At 35.3% G+C, this 13917-nt stretch overlaps 2 protein-coding genes across 2 annotated transcripts; one reads left to right on the top strand and one right to left on the bottom strand.

The window, feature by feature from the left end:
* Nucleotides 1-2822: 2822 nt before the first annotated feature.
* Nucleotides 2823-4750, top strand: LOC147949127 (uncharacterized). Its single transcript, XM_087470124.1, has 5 exons — nt 2823-3280; nt 3525-3654; nt 3745-4038; nt 4119-4340; nt 4424-4750. The coding sequence occupies exons 1-5, from the start codon at nt 2823-2825 to the stop codon at nt 4748-4750; spliced, it is 1431 nt and encodes a 476-aa protein (XP_087326250.1).
* Nucleotides 4751-12081: 7331 nt separating this feature from the next.
* LOC147949126 (uncharacterized) lies at nt 12082-13336 on the bottom strand. The gene has a single exon (XM_087477885.1). It carries the CDS (start codon nt 13319-13321, stop codon nt 12275-12277), a length of 1047 nt encoding a protein of 348 aa, XP_087334011.1. The 5' UTR covers nt 13322-13336; the 3' UTR covers nt 12082-12274.
* Between the last annotated feature and the right edge of the window lie 581 nt (nt 13337-13917).

The raw sequence follows: 13917 nt of genomic DNA, 5'->3' as shown, positions 1-13917 counted from the left end.
CTACTCTTTTTTTTTTCGTCTGAATGATTTATTGATATTCATAATAACTTCAGAGTAAATTTCAAAGGCCGGCAAGGAAATTAATCCTTCCGGAGACTTAAGCCAGCGAGTACAAAACCCTCCCGGAGACTAAGACCAAACAAGGTGAACTAAGGGGAAACAACCCAGACAGACAATTACACAACATCCATTCACTTCCCGGAACATAATCAAGAGATCCAAAAAGAGAAAAATTAAAACCTAGATCTTATAAAGACAATTAAAACAAATCTGAGAATAGAAAAAACATACAACGATTTAAATTGTAAGAACCTCCTTTAACACTAGTTAGAACCGAATGAGCATGCCGTGCGGCCCTTTATGTTGCTTCAAAGAGGAGCTACCGGGGGCGGAGAGACACTACCAAAACCTAGAGACCATTTAGGAGGAACGACTCTTTAAAAACAGGAAGGAGATCTCGATCTGCGTTGGTGAAGAATCTTCATCATAGGCAGTGAAGTAGCGGTTGGAGACTGCCTCAACCATAAAAACAGCCATATCTGAAGCTAAACTTGACGGAAAGAACAAGAGCCAAGAAGCTAAACTCAGGGTTAGGAAGATCAAAGCTTAAAAAATTCTAGATCTGAAAATCTGGATCTACTGCCGTTGGAAGAAAAAGATGGATATGCCGTAAAAGATGGAAGCAAAGACAAAATAAAGGGAGAAACCCAACTCTGGTGCTGAAGAAGCCACCGGAGCCGGTTAAACTAAGCGGCGGTGGCGATTTTAGGTTAGAGAGAAAGCAGAGAGTTTTTAGGTTTTTTAGAGAGAGGGTAACCCGTATTTGACGAACTACTCATAAGTCATAATTATGGATGTCTTGCTTCTCGTATACAAACAGATCCAATTGATATATATATATATATATATATTTTTTTTTGTGCACCCAACCCAATTGATATCTAAACGAACTAAAATCCAATTGATGTCAAAAACATTAACAACTCACTCCACATCTAGAATTTAGACAAGTGCTTTCCAAACATTCGAAGGTTTTAAATGAAACCAATTCCTTACCAAAAATGCTTGTCTAGACATCTTATAGGGGATTCTTCGGGTCTATCGTGAGCCAACAAGACCGTAGAAGTAAATTATGACAATATCAAAGCAATATAAAATATTTACCGTCAAACATAAAGGTATCATTCCAGTTTCTGATATGATATCAAACGCTTATATACTTGTGTTGGAAAAAGGTATATTCCCGTTAAATTTCTTGTAACTTCAATTCCTAAAGAAGTATTTTAGAGGTTCCAAGACACTAAATAAGACTCATTTTATATCATTAATGTTATATCATACTTTAATGTGGAGACATCTCGTAAGTCGCAAACCAAATCAAAACTAAGTTTGGCTGTGAAACGTAACCCTAGATAATGAAGTGAAATCCATTCCTTTCCAGACATAGACGATAGTTGCAAGGATTACTTTCAGGACATTGAGTGTTGAAAACTTCCTTTGACTTCATCTTATTTGTTTGTCTACCCCGTATGCAAAACGTTGTAGCCTATATTCCATTCCTAAATCGGTTTTGTATCAGTTAATTAGCACTTCAATAACTAGACTATATTAACAATAAACATACAAATACTGATAGTTAATGAATAATGATCCTTTCTGTTAAATATATCATGAAAGATGATAGCTTATGTAAAAAATATTGGGAGGTTACAACACTAATAAAAAGATGGGAAAGATTCGAATATATATATATATATATATATATATTTTGTCAATTTTCAGAGGCAAACGGTATAAGTTTTCGATATATATCCCCTATTTAATAAAACGGAAGTACACGACTTCAAATTTGTAGACTATATAATTTTAATAGTAAGTTACAAATGGGTTATAAAAAAATTGATATTAATTTGTTACAAGATATATGTTAGGTGTAACCCATGTAACTGTTCATTTTCCGAAGATTTTATGAGAATAAAATCTAACCAAATAAAATCTAAACAAATAATAAAATCTAAACAAATAATAACAATTAATCATGATTCCTAATATCTTAATCTACAATTAAATTTAAAATCACCGAAGAATCTTCAAAACTGCCAATATAAATAATACAAATCACCTCTCACAAAAGATACCTCTCTCATATTCATATACCTAAACACACACAAAAAAATGACGAGGGTTTCTCATTTCACAATGTTAAACCATCTGAAACCCTACTGCAATTTGCGACTTAAAACTCAGTCGCTAAATTTAGCGACTGAATTGCGATTGTTTTGCTACCTAATAGCTACAAAAACAAATCAGTCGCCAAATAGACGCTAATTGGATACTAATTTATAATGTCTCATTTTAGTCGCCAATTTGCGACTAATTTGGAGACCGGTTTTGCAGTCGCCAAAAGTTGCGACTATGCAGCTACTATTTAGCGACCGATTTATTTAATTTGGGCCTTAAATCAAATTTGGTCCGTAAGAAAACGGCCCAAACCCAACTCGATCTCATATTTATCCTGCGAAAACCCTAATCCCTCATTTCTCTTCTTCCCCGAGAAAACCCTAGATCTCAATTGATCTCAATCGAGAACCCTAAATCTTCATACCGTTCTTGTTTCTCTTTTGTTGTTGATGGCCGGAGCAAAGAAAAGAGGAGGAGGAAGAAGAAACCCCTCAAATCGAACCGCTGGAACCTCACAACCGGTGAATCAAAGACCCGCGACTCTTCCTAGCCAATATGCCTTCACGCCGGCGAACCAGCGAGACCCAGAGACTGATTCTCAGGGAACTCCTGTCCCAATCCCCCAGCCTCCAGCGAGACCGATGCCTCATTACAGAGACTATCCACCTCCGACAAACCTTTTCCAGAACTCGAGGAGCTTTCCAGGAGCATCCCCTTATGGCGAAGCTCCAATCAGGTGTCCTTTTCCTCAGCCTCTTGCCTCTGCGACGAATCCACCAGAATTCTCGAGTCCACTTCGACAGTCTCCTCAGGTCTCGACTATACCTCGACAGTCTCCGCTACCTCGACAGGCTCCTCACGTCTCAAATCATCGTCCACCGTCTTCTCAACCTCGAGCTGGCTCTGGATCGCACCACAGTTCTCAAGCGCAGAACTCGCATCAGGAAGAAGAAGACCAAGCTGATTCTGAGGATGACGGTGCAAGGGAATCACAACTCCCAGCTGATGTACTCGCTTCTTTACATGCCATGCTCGTCCAGCCAGGCCGTGAGTTGTACACCACTGTCCTCTCTCCCACATTAGAGCGTGGAACTACTTGGTAAGGATTGTTTGTGTAGATTAGATTGATTAGAGTGATTAGAATTGAAAGGATTGTTTTATTGTTTTAGTAGGTTTGTTTCATTGGATTAGAAGGTTTTTTTAGAAGGTTTGTTGTTGATTATATTAGTAGGTTTGTTGTTGAGTAGATTAGTAGGTTTGTTGTTGTTGTCGATTTGTTGTTGAGTAGATTAGTAGGTTTGTTGTTGATTATAATTTAACTTTCGATTTGTTTGTGTTATAAGGTTTGGTAAGGACAAGGGAGTGATTACCCGAAAGATTACAAAAGTGTTTACAAACAAGTTTGATGGGCCATATTACAGTTGGGGTTGTGTTCCTACTGCAAGAAGAGAAAACTACTTCTTGGAATTCGCGGTAAACTTCTACTCCTTTCAATTTGATTTCTGTATTTATAGTTTGTTTTTTTGGATTGTTTGTATCACTAACACTAGTCATCTTTTGTAGAAAACACACACCTGGGATCCCTCACTAACCGGTGTCGTTCAAGAAAAGTTTTATACCATTTGTCAAAACCGTATGAAAGACATGGTTTCCAAGGCAGCAGCTCAGCGAGATGAAGCAAAACCGAGTTGGATTGAGAAAACTCTTTGGAAAGAAACGTGTGACTATTGGAACACAGAAGAAGCCATGGCAAAGAGTGCAACCACTTCAGCAGCTCGAATGTCTGACCGTAATGGTCTTGGCCCTCACAAGCATGTATCAGGGCCGAAGTCTTACTTGCAAATCAAACAAGAGATGGTGAGTTAATAAGTTTTCATTGTTTAATAAGTTACATCAGATGGTTCATTATCTAACCTTTTCATTGTCTAACTTTTCAGGAAGTGGAATTGGGAAGACCGCCAACTATTCCTGAAGTTTTCATTAGGACTCATACCAAAAAAGATGGGACTTTTGTGGATAAGAAGGCGCAAGCAGTTCATGAGGCATATAAGCAAAAAAGGGAAGCTAAGTTGGCTGCTCTAGACAATGACGACCAAGCTGATGGTACATCACGTCGATCAGAGCTATCTCACGAGGAGGATGATGAGCTCTTTCTTCAGGTAATGTTACTTCTTTCTAATATGCATCATTAACTTTCATTGGTAAGTAATGATGTTAACTTTTTCTCTGTTTTGTTATGCAGTCTACTTTCATAAACGATAGAGGAGCATACTTTGGGGTTGGAAGCCTAGGGAGTTTCATCAAGGGCAAGCGGAAGTTCCCTGAAATGTCTTCTACTTTCACAAGCCTGCAACAACAGCTTGAAGAAGCTAACCGCAAAATAGAGCAACAAGCAGCTCTACAAGCAGAGCGTAAAGCAGAGGCTTCACGGGTTGCAGCTGAGGCTCTACGGGTTGCATCTGAGCAACAAGCAGAGATCTCACGCTTGGTGAGCTACCTCAAGACTAACCCAAACTATGTTGCCTTCCTCGAGTCTCAAAGCAATGACCCAAACCTCTTTAATGTTTAAGTTAGGTTCCTTCACTATCCCTCCTTCCTTTATGAAAACTTTTGTAATCTTGTGACTTTTGTAATCTTTGTGACTTGTACTCTTGTTATGTTTGGATGTAAAATTAAACTTATGTGTTTGTTTAATTTCATGTTTGTTATGTTTTAGTTATAGTTTTCATAATCCTTTTTGTTATTACAAAATCAAATAATTCGTTTTTACTAGAATTTTTTAAAAAGCATGATAATTAAACAGTCGTAAAACAGTAACCAAAACGTACACAAAACAGTAACCAAAACAGTCGCAAATGAGTAACCAGATCAGTCGCTAAAGAGTTGCAAATTCAGTCGCAAATTTAGCGACTGTTTGGCGAGGGAAGAACGACCACAATTATCAGTCGCCAATTAGTAGCTCCGTGTCGACTATTTGGCGACTGATTATTTTAGCGACGCACTTTTTAGCGACTACGTAAGTCAGTCGCCAATCAGTCGTAACTAAGAAGTTAGCGACTGTTTAGTGACTATTTTTGTCGTCGCCAAATCCATGTTTTCTTGTAGTGTAAATCCGCGGGTTAGTATTAAGAATCGCACATTGTTTACATTATTAGATTAGGACCCGTGCTAGAGCACGAGTTAAATTTATCACACTTAACCATTTTTCATACATAAAAATACAACCAACCTTACTTTTGTAAACTCTTTTCCTCCAGTTTGGACAACCAACCTTGGAGTCATCTTTTAATTTAATTTAATGTTTGGTTGAAAAAAAAATACAAAATTAATAATATAAAACTTACAAAATAGGTGTTTTTTTCAAGCAATCATATTTAGCATATGATTTTATTGCATAATACTTTATCAAAAAACTATTAAAAACAATCATATAAATTATATTAAAAAATTATATAAAAAGAATTTCAACTCGTGCTCTAGCACGAGTTTAGTACACATTATAAGTTAACAACCAATGAATAAATATAAAAATATAATGTGGAAATCCTTTGGTCAAGTGGTTAACGGTTTAAAGGCTTTTATATCAGGTCTGGAATTTTTATTCATAGCTAGGAACTGAAAATGAAATGGATTCATGAACTAGTGGGCGGATCTACATAGTGTTGGGGTGTGGCACGTGCCCACACTGATTGTTAAAAATAATCTAATGCATAGTAATTATATTAGTTATCCTAGCTTATTTGGTAGAGAAGAGCCCCATGCATCATCTTAGGTGAGGTGTTCGATGCCTTTCCTTCTAGTTTTTTGGTTTTTTTTTCCATGCATTATCATCTTAGCTCACTTATTTTAATTAAAAATAGCTTAATGACTCATCTATTTGATACTTCATATATAGCAAAAACCAACCTCAAACACAGAACTTAAAATTCTATGTATAGTAGGTTAACTAAAAACTGATAATATGTTTTACTTATTTACTAGTTTTGTAATATTTAAACTTTATATATGTTTAAGAATATTATAAATATCCCCATAGAAAGTTTAAAATATTACAAATAATTAAACTCTATCAAAAGTTTAAGAATCGTTAAATTTTACTCTTAAATATTTATTTTTAGGTCTAAAGAAGAAGGATCTAGGTTGCAAGACCTTGATTTGATATTGTTTGAGAAAAAAAATCGACGAAAAGCACACATGTTTTATTAACTATACATGTGTTCATATTACTTTCCCTGAAAGTAATTTGCAATTTTATAGTATCAAGGATTTTGGTTTGAAAAGTTTCAATACGTCGGAATCTAAAACCGAGTAAGTATACGGGTGAAAGCATCAACAATTGAGTGCATATGGTGACTATGCTGGTCCATAAATTTTTCAAATTTTATGAGAAAATAGGCAATAATTTTGGTCTTGAAGTTTGACGGGTTAACAAGTTGTGTGGTAGTCTAAAAAAATAGATTTCAAATAATTATTCAGTGGAAGAATGTGAGGAAGCTGACGGGAAAGAAAAAGAAGAAGAGTATAACGAAGAATTGGATGGTAAAAGTAACAATGAGAAAAAACATGGAGACATAGATGGTGGCGGTTAATTATAGTTGAGAAAACAAGATTAATTCATGATTCTAAAAATGTTTTGTTTCTCTGGCGGTAAAAGAAACGGTTTAGGATATGCAAGGTCACCAGTTCGATCGGTCTCAGCTGGACGTCCGGTTAAATTCATGATTCTTTTGATCAGATTTAATTTTTTTAAACAACTGATTTTTATATTTTTTGACATTGTGTATCTGAAATAGACTTTTTGCCTTAATAGTAATTAAAAGGATAATAGTTTATAACTGTCAACAGTCATATATTATTTTCATTGAAATATATTAAATAAACACACGTGTGGGTTCAAAACCTAGTAATAATAATAAAATAATGCATATTCTTAATCTTCTCAAATCAAAAATCATAAAATGGTTGCAAGTTTTTAAGTAGATTTTGGTTTTAGATTTTCTAAAAATCTAATTTATTGCCATTCAAGATTTTTCAAATTTGGTTTTCCTGGAAAATAGAAAATGTAGATTTTGGGAGATTTTACCTATTTACAAAGAAAAACCAAAAAACATCTAATATTAGTTTTCTTTTTTTCCGCAAATCAAACTTTCATTAAATTCAAAGAAATGTAATTACAAAACATTATACAGAATTATTGTAACACAATTATTACATACACAAATGTATGCATCATACACTAAGAAAAATACAGCAGAAGGGAGATTGACGATGCTTTCCGAAGAGTAGCCTTACTCGCTAACCGTTCATAAGATCGGTTATTGTCCAACTTCATATTTGATTTTTCTCTGTTATGATTTGCTTGCAGCATCTTGTGGCTGAACTTTATTTTTGCGAACCATAACTGTAAACCCAATGCGTCCAAACATAATTCTGGAATATAGACATAATGGCACCAAAGCTTCCGTACCAAAGTCTTTTTGAGATATCTAGATTTTGCAATATTCTTCACAAATAGGTTCAATATAAAAATAATCTCCACCGTACCTTCCTTTGAAGAGATCTTCTTGATAAACTTCAACAAAACTCTAAAACTCAATGGAGACCACAATTCTTTGTTTGACCTCACACTTTGCTCGACACCATCATCAGTAACAGCACCCAATAAACGATATATGTGAATAGTCAGAGTCATAATTTTTTGACTATGCAAATATAAGATCCTTGCCACGAGAATAAACCAAATCGGCTCCAACTCTTGTACAGACTTGATCAACATCTTGACATGAAAATCATCAAACCAAATTTCTTTTGACCCTCATTTTGTCGCCTTAATGTGATCAAGCCCTCATTCAAATTCTCTATGCCAATACAACAAAAGCCAAACCGATGCAGTCTTAAATCCATGACCCAAACACTGGCATCACCAACAATCCTTCCCGGATCCTAAATCCTAATCTCACCTCTGTTTTTCATGTAGGGAAGAGACAAATAAGATTGAAACAGACATACAGAGGAGACGAAGTGAGAACCATCAATCGGAGATGGAAATAAACTGACGCAATTACTCTTGGGCTGAGGCTTGAGTAAGGTCAGAGATATACTCTTCGACAAGAAGAGAATGAAAACGCGTGTTTGGATAGAATGCCAACCGCGACAGAGACGAACCGACACAATCCTTTTCCGTCTCAAAAACAGAACTCCCGATGAACTTTGGGTGTGATTAAACGCCACACAAGTTGAGAATGGTGTCAGTAGAATTGACGGACTCAGATCTGACCACACCATCTTTCCAAAGGAGCAAAGGATAGAGATTTGGAAACTGGATTTGCAGAAATCACTAACTAAAACCTGTAAAGAAAGATAAATTAAGAAACTGAAAAGAGAGAAAGGACCGACCGACGTCGGAGAAGCCAGCGCTGGCCGGAAACTGAGGAGATCGAAAAACGGTTTCTTCTTCTTAAGCGTCGCAGAGAGAGAGAGAGGAGAAAATAGTTTTTTTTTCTAGCCGCGTTATCTAATATTAGTTTTCTAACCGTGAGTGTTTTTCTTTTATTTTTCAATTTTTATTATTATTATTTTAAAATTTTTAGAATTTTTAGCAAAAACCAAAAACCGAAATTTTGAAACCAAAAACTAAAATCTAAAAACCAAAAACTAAAAACCAATTTAGAAACTCATTCCATTCATGGCCTATATTATACAAAATTCCAGATTCCATTTTGCAATTTATATAGAAAATAGGCGGTCAAAAAAAATAATATAGATAATATAGAATATAAATTTCAGAAATAAAAGGGGTCAAGATGGATACGGGCCGGTACTTAGGCCTTCAGTCGACCGTGATCGGGTGGGGCTGGAAGTTTTTTCCCCTCCTAGGGTTAAGCACAGACAATAACAAGGTTTGGATCTCTAATTTATATTGTTATAGTCTGTTTGTTTCTGTCTTGTTACCTATAATTTTGATTAGTTTATAAATTGGTTGGGTGTGTTTTGATTTTAGGGCGTTTTTGGATCTGAAGCGTTTAGGGATGGATCGTGATAAGAATAGCAAATATAGATGCCGTCATTTCCGCAAAAAGTTATATAAGATGGTGGACGATCCTACAACCGATTCTATAGTTTCGTGGAGTGAGAACGGTAAGAGTCTCATCGTTTGGAATGAATCAGAGTTTTGCAGAGGTGTTCTTCCGAAATTCTCACAATATAAAGAGATGGCACCATTCGTCCGCCGACTTGGCAACATGGGTTTTAAGAAGAAGATTGAATCTGAGCATTGGGAATATGGTAGCGATGATTTTGTGAGAGGTCATCCTGAGCCTGATCTTCCGCCAGATGCAGTGAGAGCGAGACTTAAGGAGTTGGCCTTGGCTTCTAGGAGGGGACAAGCTGATCACTCTTTTTTATGAATAATTTCTCCTGTTGGTGTGGGGTATACTACTTATAAGTGTTTTCGTTATTAGCATGATTTTCTTCTTTGTATCAAACCCTTAACTGATGAAATTTGGTATTTTTAGTGCTCTGTAAACTATGTGTGTTGATATATTATTTTAACCTACGGTTTGAAACTATGGTGTTTAGTCTATTTCAAGTTACGGATGGTATGAACAAGCGATCATTACTTCATTAGTCTCTGTTTCATCAGTTTGGATGAAGGCAGCAGGATTCAATCCAAGATACTGTTTTGAACTATTTGTCCTTTTAGCTTTTCACTCCATTATTTGCATTGATAAATCCAATTCAATTTGTTTTATATATTCCACACTATCACATTTTTGAGAAGCACCGTACCCAAGAGAAGTGGCTACTTAGTAAGGGAGATTAAGGGCCTAAGCCACACAAATATAAAAGAATTAAAAGGCCACATTTTTTCAAAATTAGCTTTAATATTTACTCTTAAATGCTTTATGACTTTTTCTTTGAAAAAAAATTCACAAAACTAACTTTTATAAAAAAATATTTTTGCTTTCTATAATATTAACTCACTAAATCTCATTTTAATGAAAATATTTGAAAAATAGTAATATTTTTTTTGATAACGAAAAAATGGTAATATTTCCTCTTTAATATATTTAAAATATATATTTTCTGAGAAAAATATACATATATATACAAGGCTACAATTTTAAAATTTGCCAAGCCTCTATTGATGTTTGCATGCTTTTTTACTTGTTGTTACGTGGTGGGAATAACTTAAAGCACTTGCTGGTCAAAAAACCAATGACTTAGCTTGACTTTAGAGTAATTAAAGTCCAATTATCTATGTAATGTCTATTTTCTCTAGTTGCAATCAATCTAGAGGGAAAATGCAATAAGGAGATAAGGAGATAGAACTTTGTTTAACCACATACGATAATGAATAAACTTGGCTTGGGTTTTGAAGGATTAATCTCTAACCCTTCGTCATGGTTCCAAACACATCTTTCCGTAAGTTAGTAACCATATCAGTTAAGAAAGCGTCTCGTATCTATTTGCAGCATGTTGATTGACAGGGGCGGATCTACGTGTACACTAGGTGGGGCACGTGCCCTACACACCTCTATAAAACTTATTTAAGTGTTAATTTATTTATATCAGTTACTTAGCACAATTGGAAAGAGTGCCACATATTACTTTGGATGTCAAGGGTTCGAACCCCTGATTGGTTAATTATTTTTCAGTTTTATTTTTATTTTTCTATGTTATTTATTGTTGAAAAAAAAAATTTAGGTAAATATAGATTTTGTGCCCCATATTATTTTTGTTCCTGGATCCGCCACTGTTGATTGATGTTATCTCATGAAGAGTTTATACATTGATTGAAAAATGTTGAAGAGAAATTCCCTTGTTCGTTTTTCTAAATGCAAGAAAATTTTGAGTTGTATGGCTAAAATACATATCACGGAGATTTTGAATATTACTAGTTTATATATATATATATATATGAAATCAGAGTCGAGGATTAACAAAGATGATAAAAACCCTAGAAAAATAAAAATAAAACGTGGAACTTTACTAGCGTATCCACTAATATAAACGACGGGAAGAAAATAAACAGACGAAGTCTTCATGAAATATATCGATCCTGAGCTTAACCTGACCCAGCTGAACTTGAACTGGACTCAGATGGCTCAGAACTTGAATTTATCATCTCCCCAATCATGTCAAGGACAGGAATATTGACTTCCGAGACTAAGTCAAGTATTTCTTGGAGCTCTCCGGGTCCTACGGTAGGGACGACACCAATGATCTGATTAACATCAGCAGTAATTCGGTTCATAAGTGTATTACCGCAGTCTATAAAGGCCGCGTGAGCCGCCAGGGGATTCTCCGCGTTCACCACCACTGGATTCGGAGCAGACCTCCGTTAGGGTTGTCAATAATCCAGTCCTGAATTCTACGCAGTATGTTACGCAGTATGTTACGCAGTATGTTATCTAATTCGTGAACAACTTCTCCCAAATAATCATGCGCCTTCCAGTAATAGCTCATGTTCACAAAAGTTTAGTATAAATTCAAATTTTACATTGCGACTGGGATTACAAGGCTATACTAATTATATATAGTTATCATATTTTGTTAAAAATATGATAACAATTGATCGAAAGATCCTAATATTTTTGTCTCGTTATTTTTTGGTCAATTTTCCAAGGCAAACAAATTGAAAATCTACATTACAAGAGTTTTTTTTTGTCTGTAAATTAAAGGGCTTTATTTATATTACAAGTTAACAACTAATATATGTGGAGATAATATAATGTCTTTTTAAGTTTTAACAAAATATTTTATGCAAAATGCACAATCTCTTTAACCTTTGAAAAAAATAAATTTCGCTTACGACTAATAGGACCATGACTATTGAAAATTGCAGAAATTTTAGAACAATCATGAGATATAGGAATTGAAATATAGAGATTTTGATTAATTAATCGAAATTACATTAATCAATACGCAAAGAGAACAAGGCCTGAAAGATAATGAAGAAACAAAAAGAAAAGGGAAAAACAATTGCATGAAGAAAAAAGAAAAAAAAAAAAGAGAAGGTGAACATAAGCATTGATAGCGAACTGAAAAATGAAGAACTCAAAGAGACATAAAAAAATTACGAGCGGCCTCTTCATGATCTCTTTTTCTTGGTCAGCCACCTTATTTCAAGATCCTTACCATCATCATCTGCAGGCACCATGGCTTTGTTATCCCCCTTTGAGATGAGACTGTTTGATTGACCAGAGCCCAAACCATCCTCTTGTAAAGGAAGCAAATCATTACAAAGATTTGTGAACACTGGATAAGGAGGAGCAAAAGGAGGCACCATTGCTTTGGAATCCACTCCCGTTGAGAAGAGACTTTTCGGGTGACTCGAGCCTATTCCATTCCCTTGCAAAGAAAACTGATCATGACAAAGATTGGTGTTTCCAGCAACAAAATTGAATGGAGTGATCAGATTCGTTGTTCCTCTAGTAGCATCTCCATCCAACGATGGGTTAGTGGTGTTATTGATGCTATCGCTGCTGTCACCTATTGGCTTAGATGGACCAAGAGTGAGATCAAGATTAATATCCTCATCATTTGAAAAAGCATTTGATGTATACTTTTTACGGGTTAAAGGATATCTTGAAGAACTTCTATGGCCGCCAGCAGTATTGCTCCAGTTGAGGAGGGAATGGTGATGAGGCGGAAACATGGTCGTCTTCATTTTTTTGGCTCCTTGACTAGTAGAAGACAGGTAAGGTCTGCTGGTGCTGCTGCTACCTCCACCCCCGTACAGAAAGGGCCCAGACGACATCCCTCCATAGCTGCAGCCGAAAGGCCTACGATAAGTATCCTTTGAAAACATTGCCTCGATGAACTTCAGCTTCTTATGGAGTTCTCGTTCCTTTTTGTGGGCGTTCTGGTGACCGCCTAGAGCTTGCCAGCATGAGAAACCTTTCATGCAGAACCTACAGTAGTAGATTTTGCTATCTATTTCTCTTTGCACAACCTCCAAAACGGAACGAGGCCTCTCAAGGATAGTCCTTTCAGACACAATATCTTGAGGAGGCTTTTGTTCCTGAAGGTTCATCGTCACCTTCTCCTCCTCGGCCACAACGACACTTTTGAGTTTTTGATCATGTTTGGGTGGGGAGGAGGATCTTGCTGAAGACACAGGTGATTGGTTCTCCATAGGTTGTTTTGTAAAAATTTGCCTTATCTCTTTTTTTTTGGTGATTTAGAGGAAAGGGCCGGAGTCACACTATTTATTGGTGAGAGGGTTTTACTCATTTAAGGTATGAAATCTCCCAAGAGCAAACAATATTTAATTGAAACCGTAAAGGTGTATCTCTTACTAATTTACAGTTCACTTTTCTTTTTCTGAGTAAAATAAACCATTTGAAGATATATATATATATATATAACCAAAATTTTACTCGTTTTGGCCTTCCAATTGTCTTTGTGTAATCTGATTTTCTTTACCATTTCAAATATAACCATCAACCAATGTTACATCATAGATTAGATAGTGCATATAAGTATAAAGAACATCATTTAAAAACTATATTTTTTCATGTATTTTTTTCCCAAAATATGGTGCCAATGAATTCGTTAAATCGACTTTTCAATAAATCGAAGGTTGTTTAAGTATTGAACTAATGTGTTCAAATATATAACAATTACTAAACCAAGTAATCACAATATAAAATTTTATAATGGAGTGAGTGATGTTATTTTTTACTTATTATATATATATATATATATATATATATATATATATATATATAT

Source organism: Camelina sativa, chromosome 2, assembly GCF_030686135.1.
Source record: "Camelina sativa cultivar CO46 ecotype springtype chromosome 2, ASM3068613v1".
In the NCBI taxonomy this organism is placed as follows: Eukaryota; Viridiplantae; Streptophyta; class Magnoliopsida; order Brassicales; family Brassicaceae; genus Camelina; species Camelina sativa.
The sequence above is the reverse complement of the archived record's forward strand: the minus strand, read 5'-3'. Positions and strand labels throughout refer to the sequence as shown.

Excerpts from the sequence above, each read along its gene's own strand:
- LOC147949127 (XM_087470124.1), top strand. The coding sequence starts at position 2,823 with ATGCCTCATTACAGAGACTATCCACCTCCGACAAACCTTTTCCAGAAC. Across the intron at positions 3,281-3,524 it reads TTAGAGCGTGGAACTACTTG|GTTTGGTAAGGACAAGGGAG; the intron begins GTAAGGATTGTT and ends TTGTGTTATAAG. Across the intron at positions 4,039-4,118 it reads TGCAAATCAAACAAGAGATG|GAAGTGGAATTGGGAAGACC; the intron begins GTGAGTTAATAA and ends CTAACTTTTCAG.
- LOC147949126 (XM_087477885.1), bottom strand. The coding sequence starts at position 13,321 with ATGGAGAACCAATCACCTGTGTCTTCAGCAAGATCCTCCTCCCCACCC.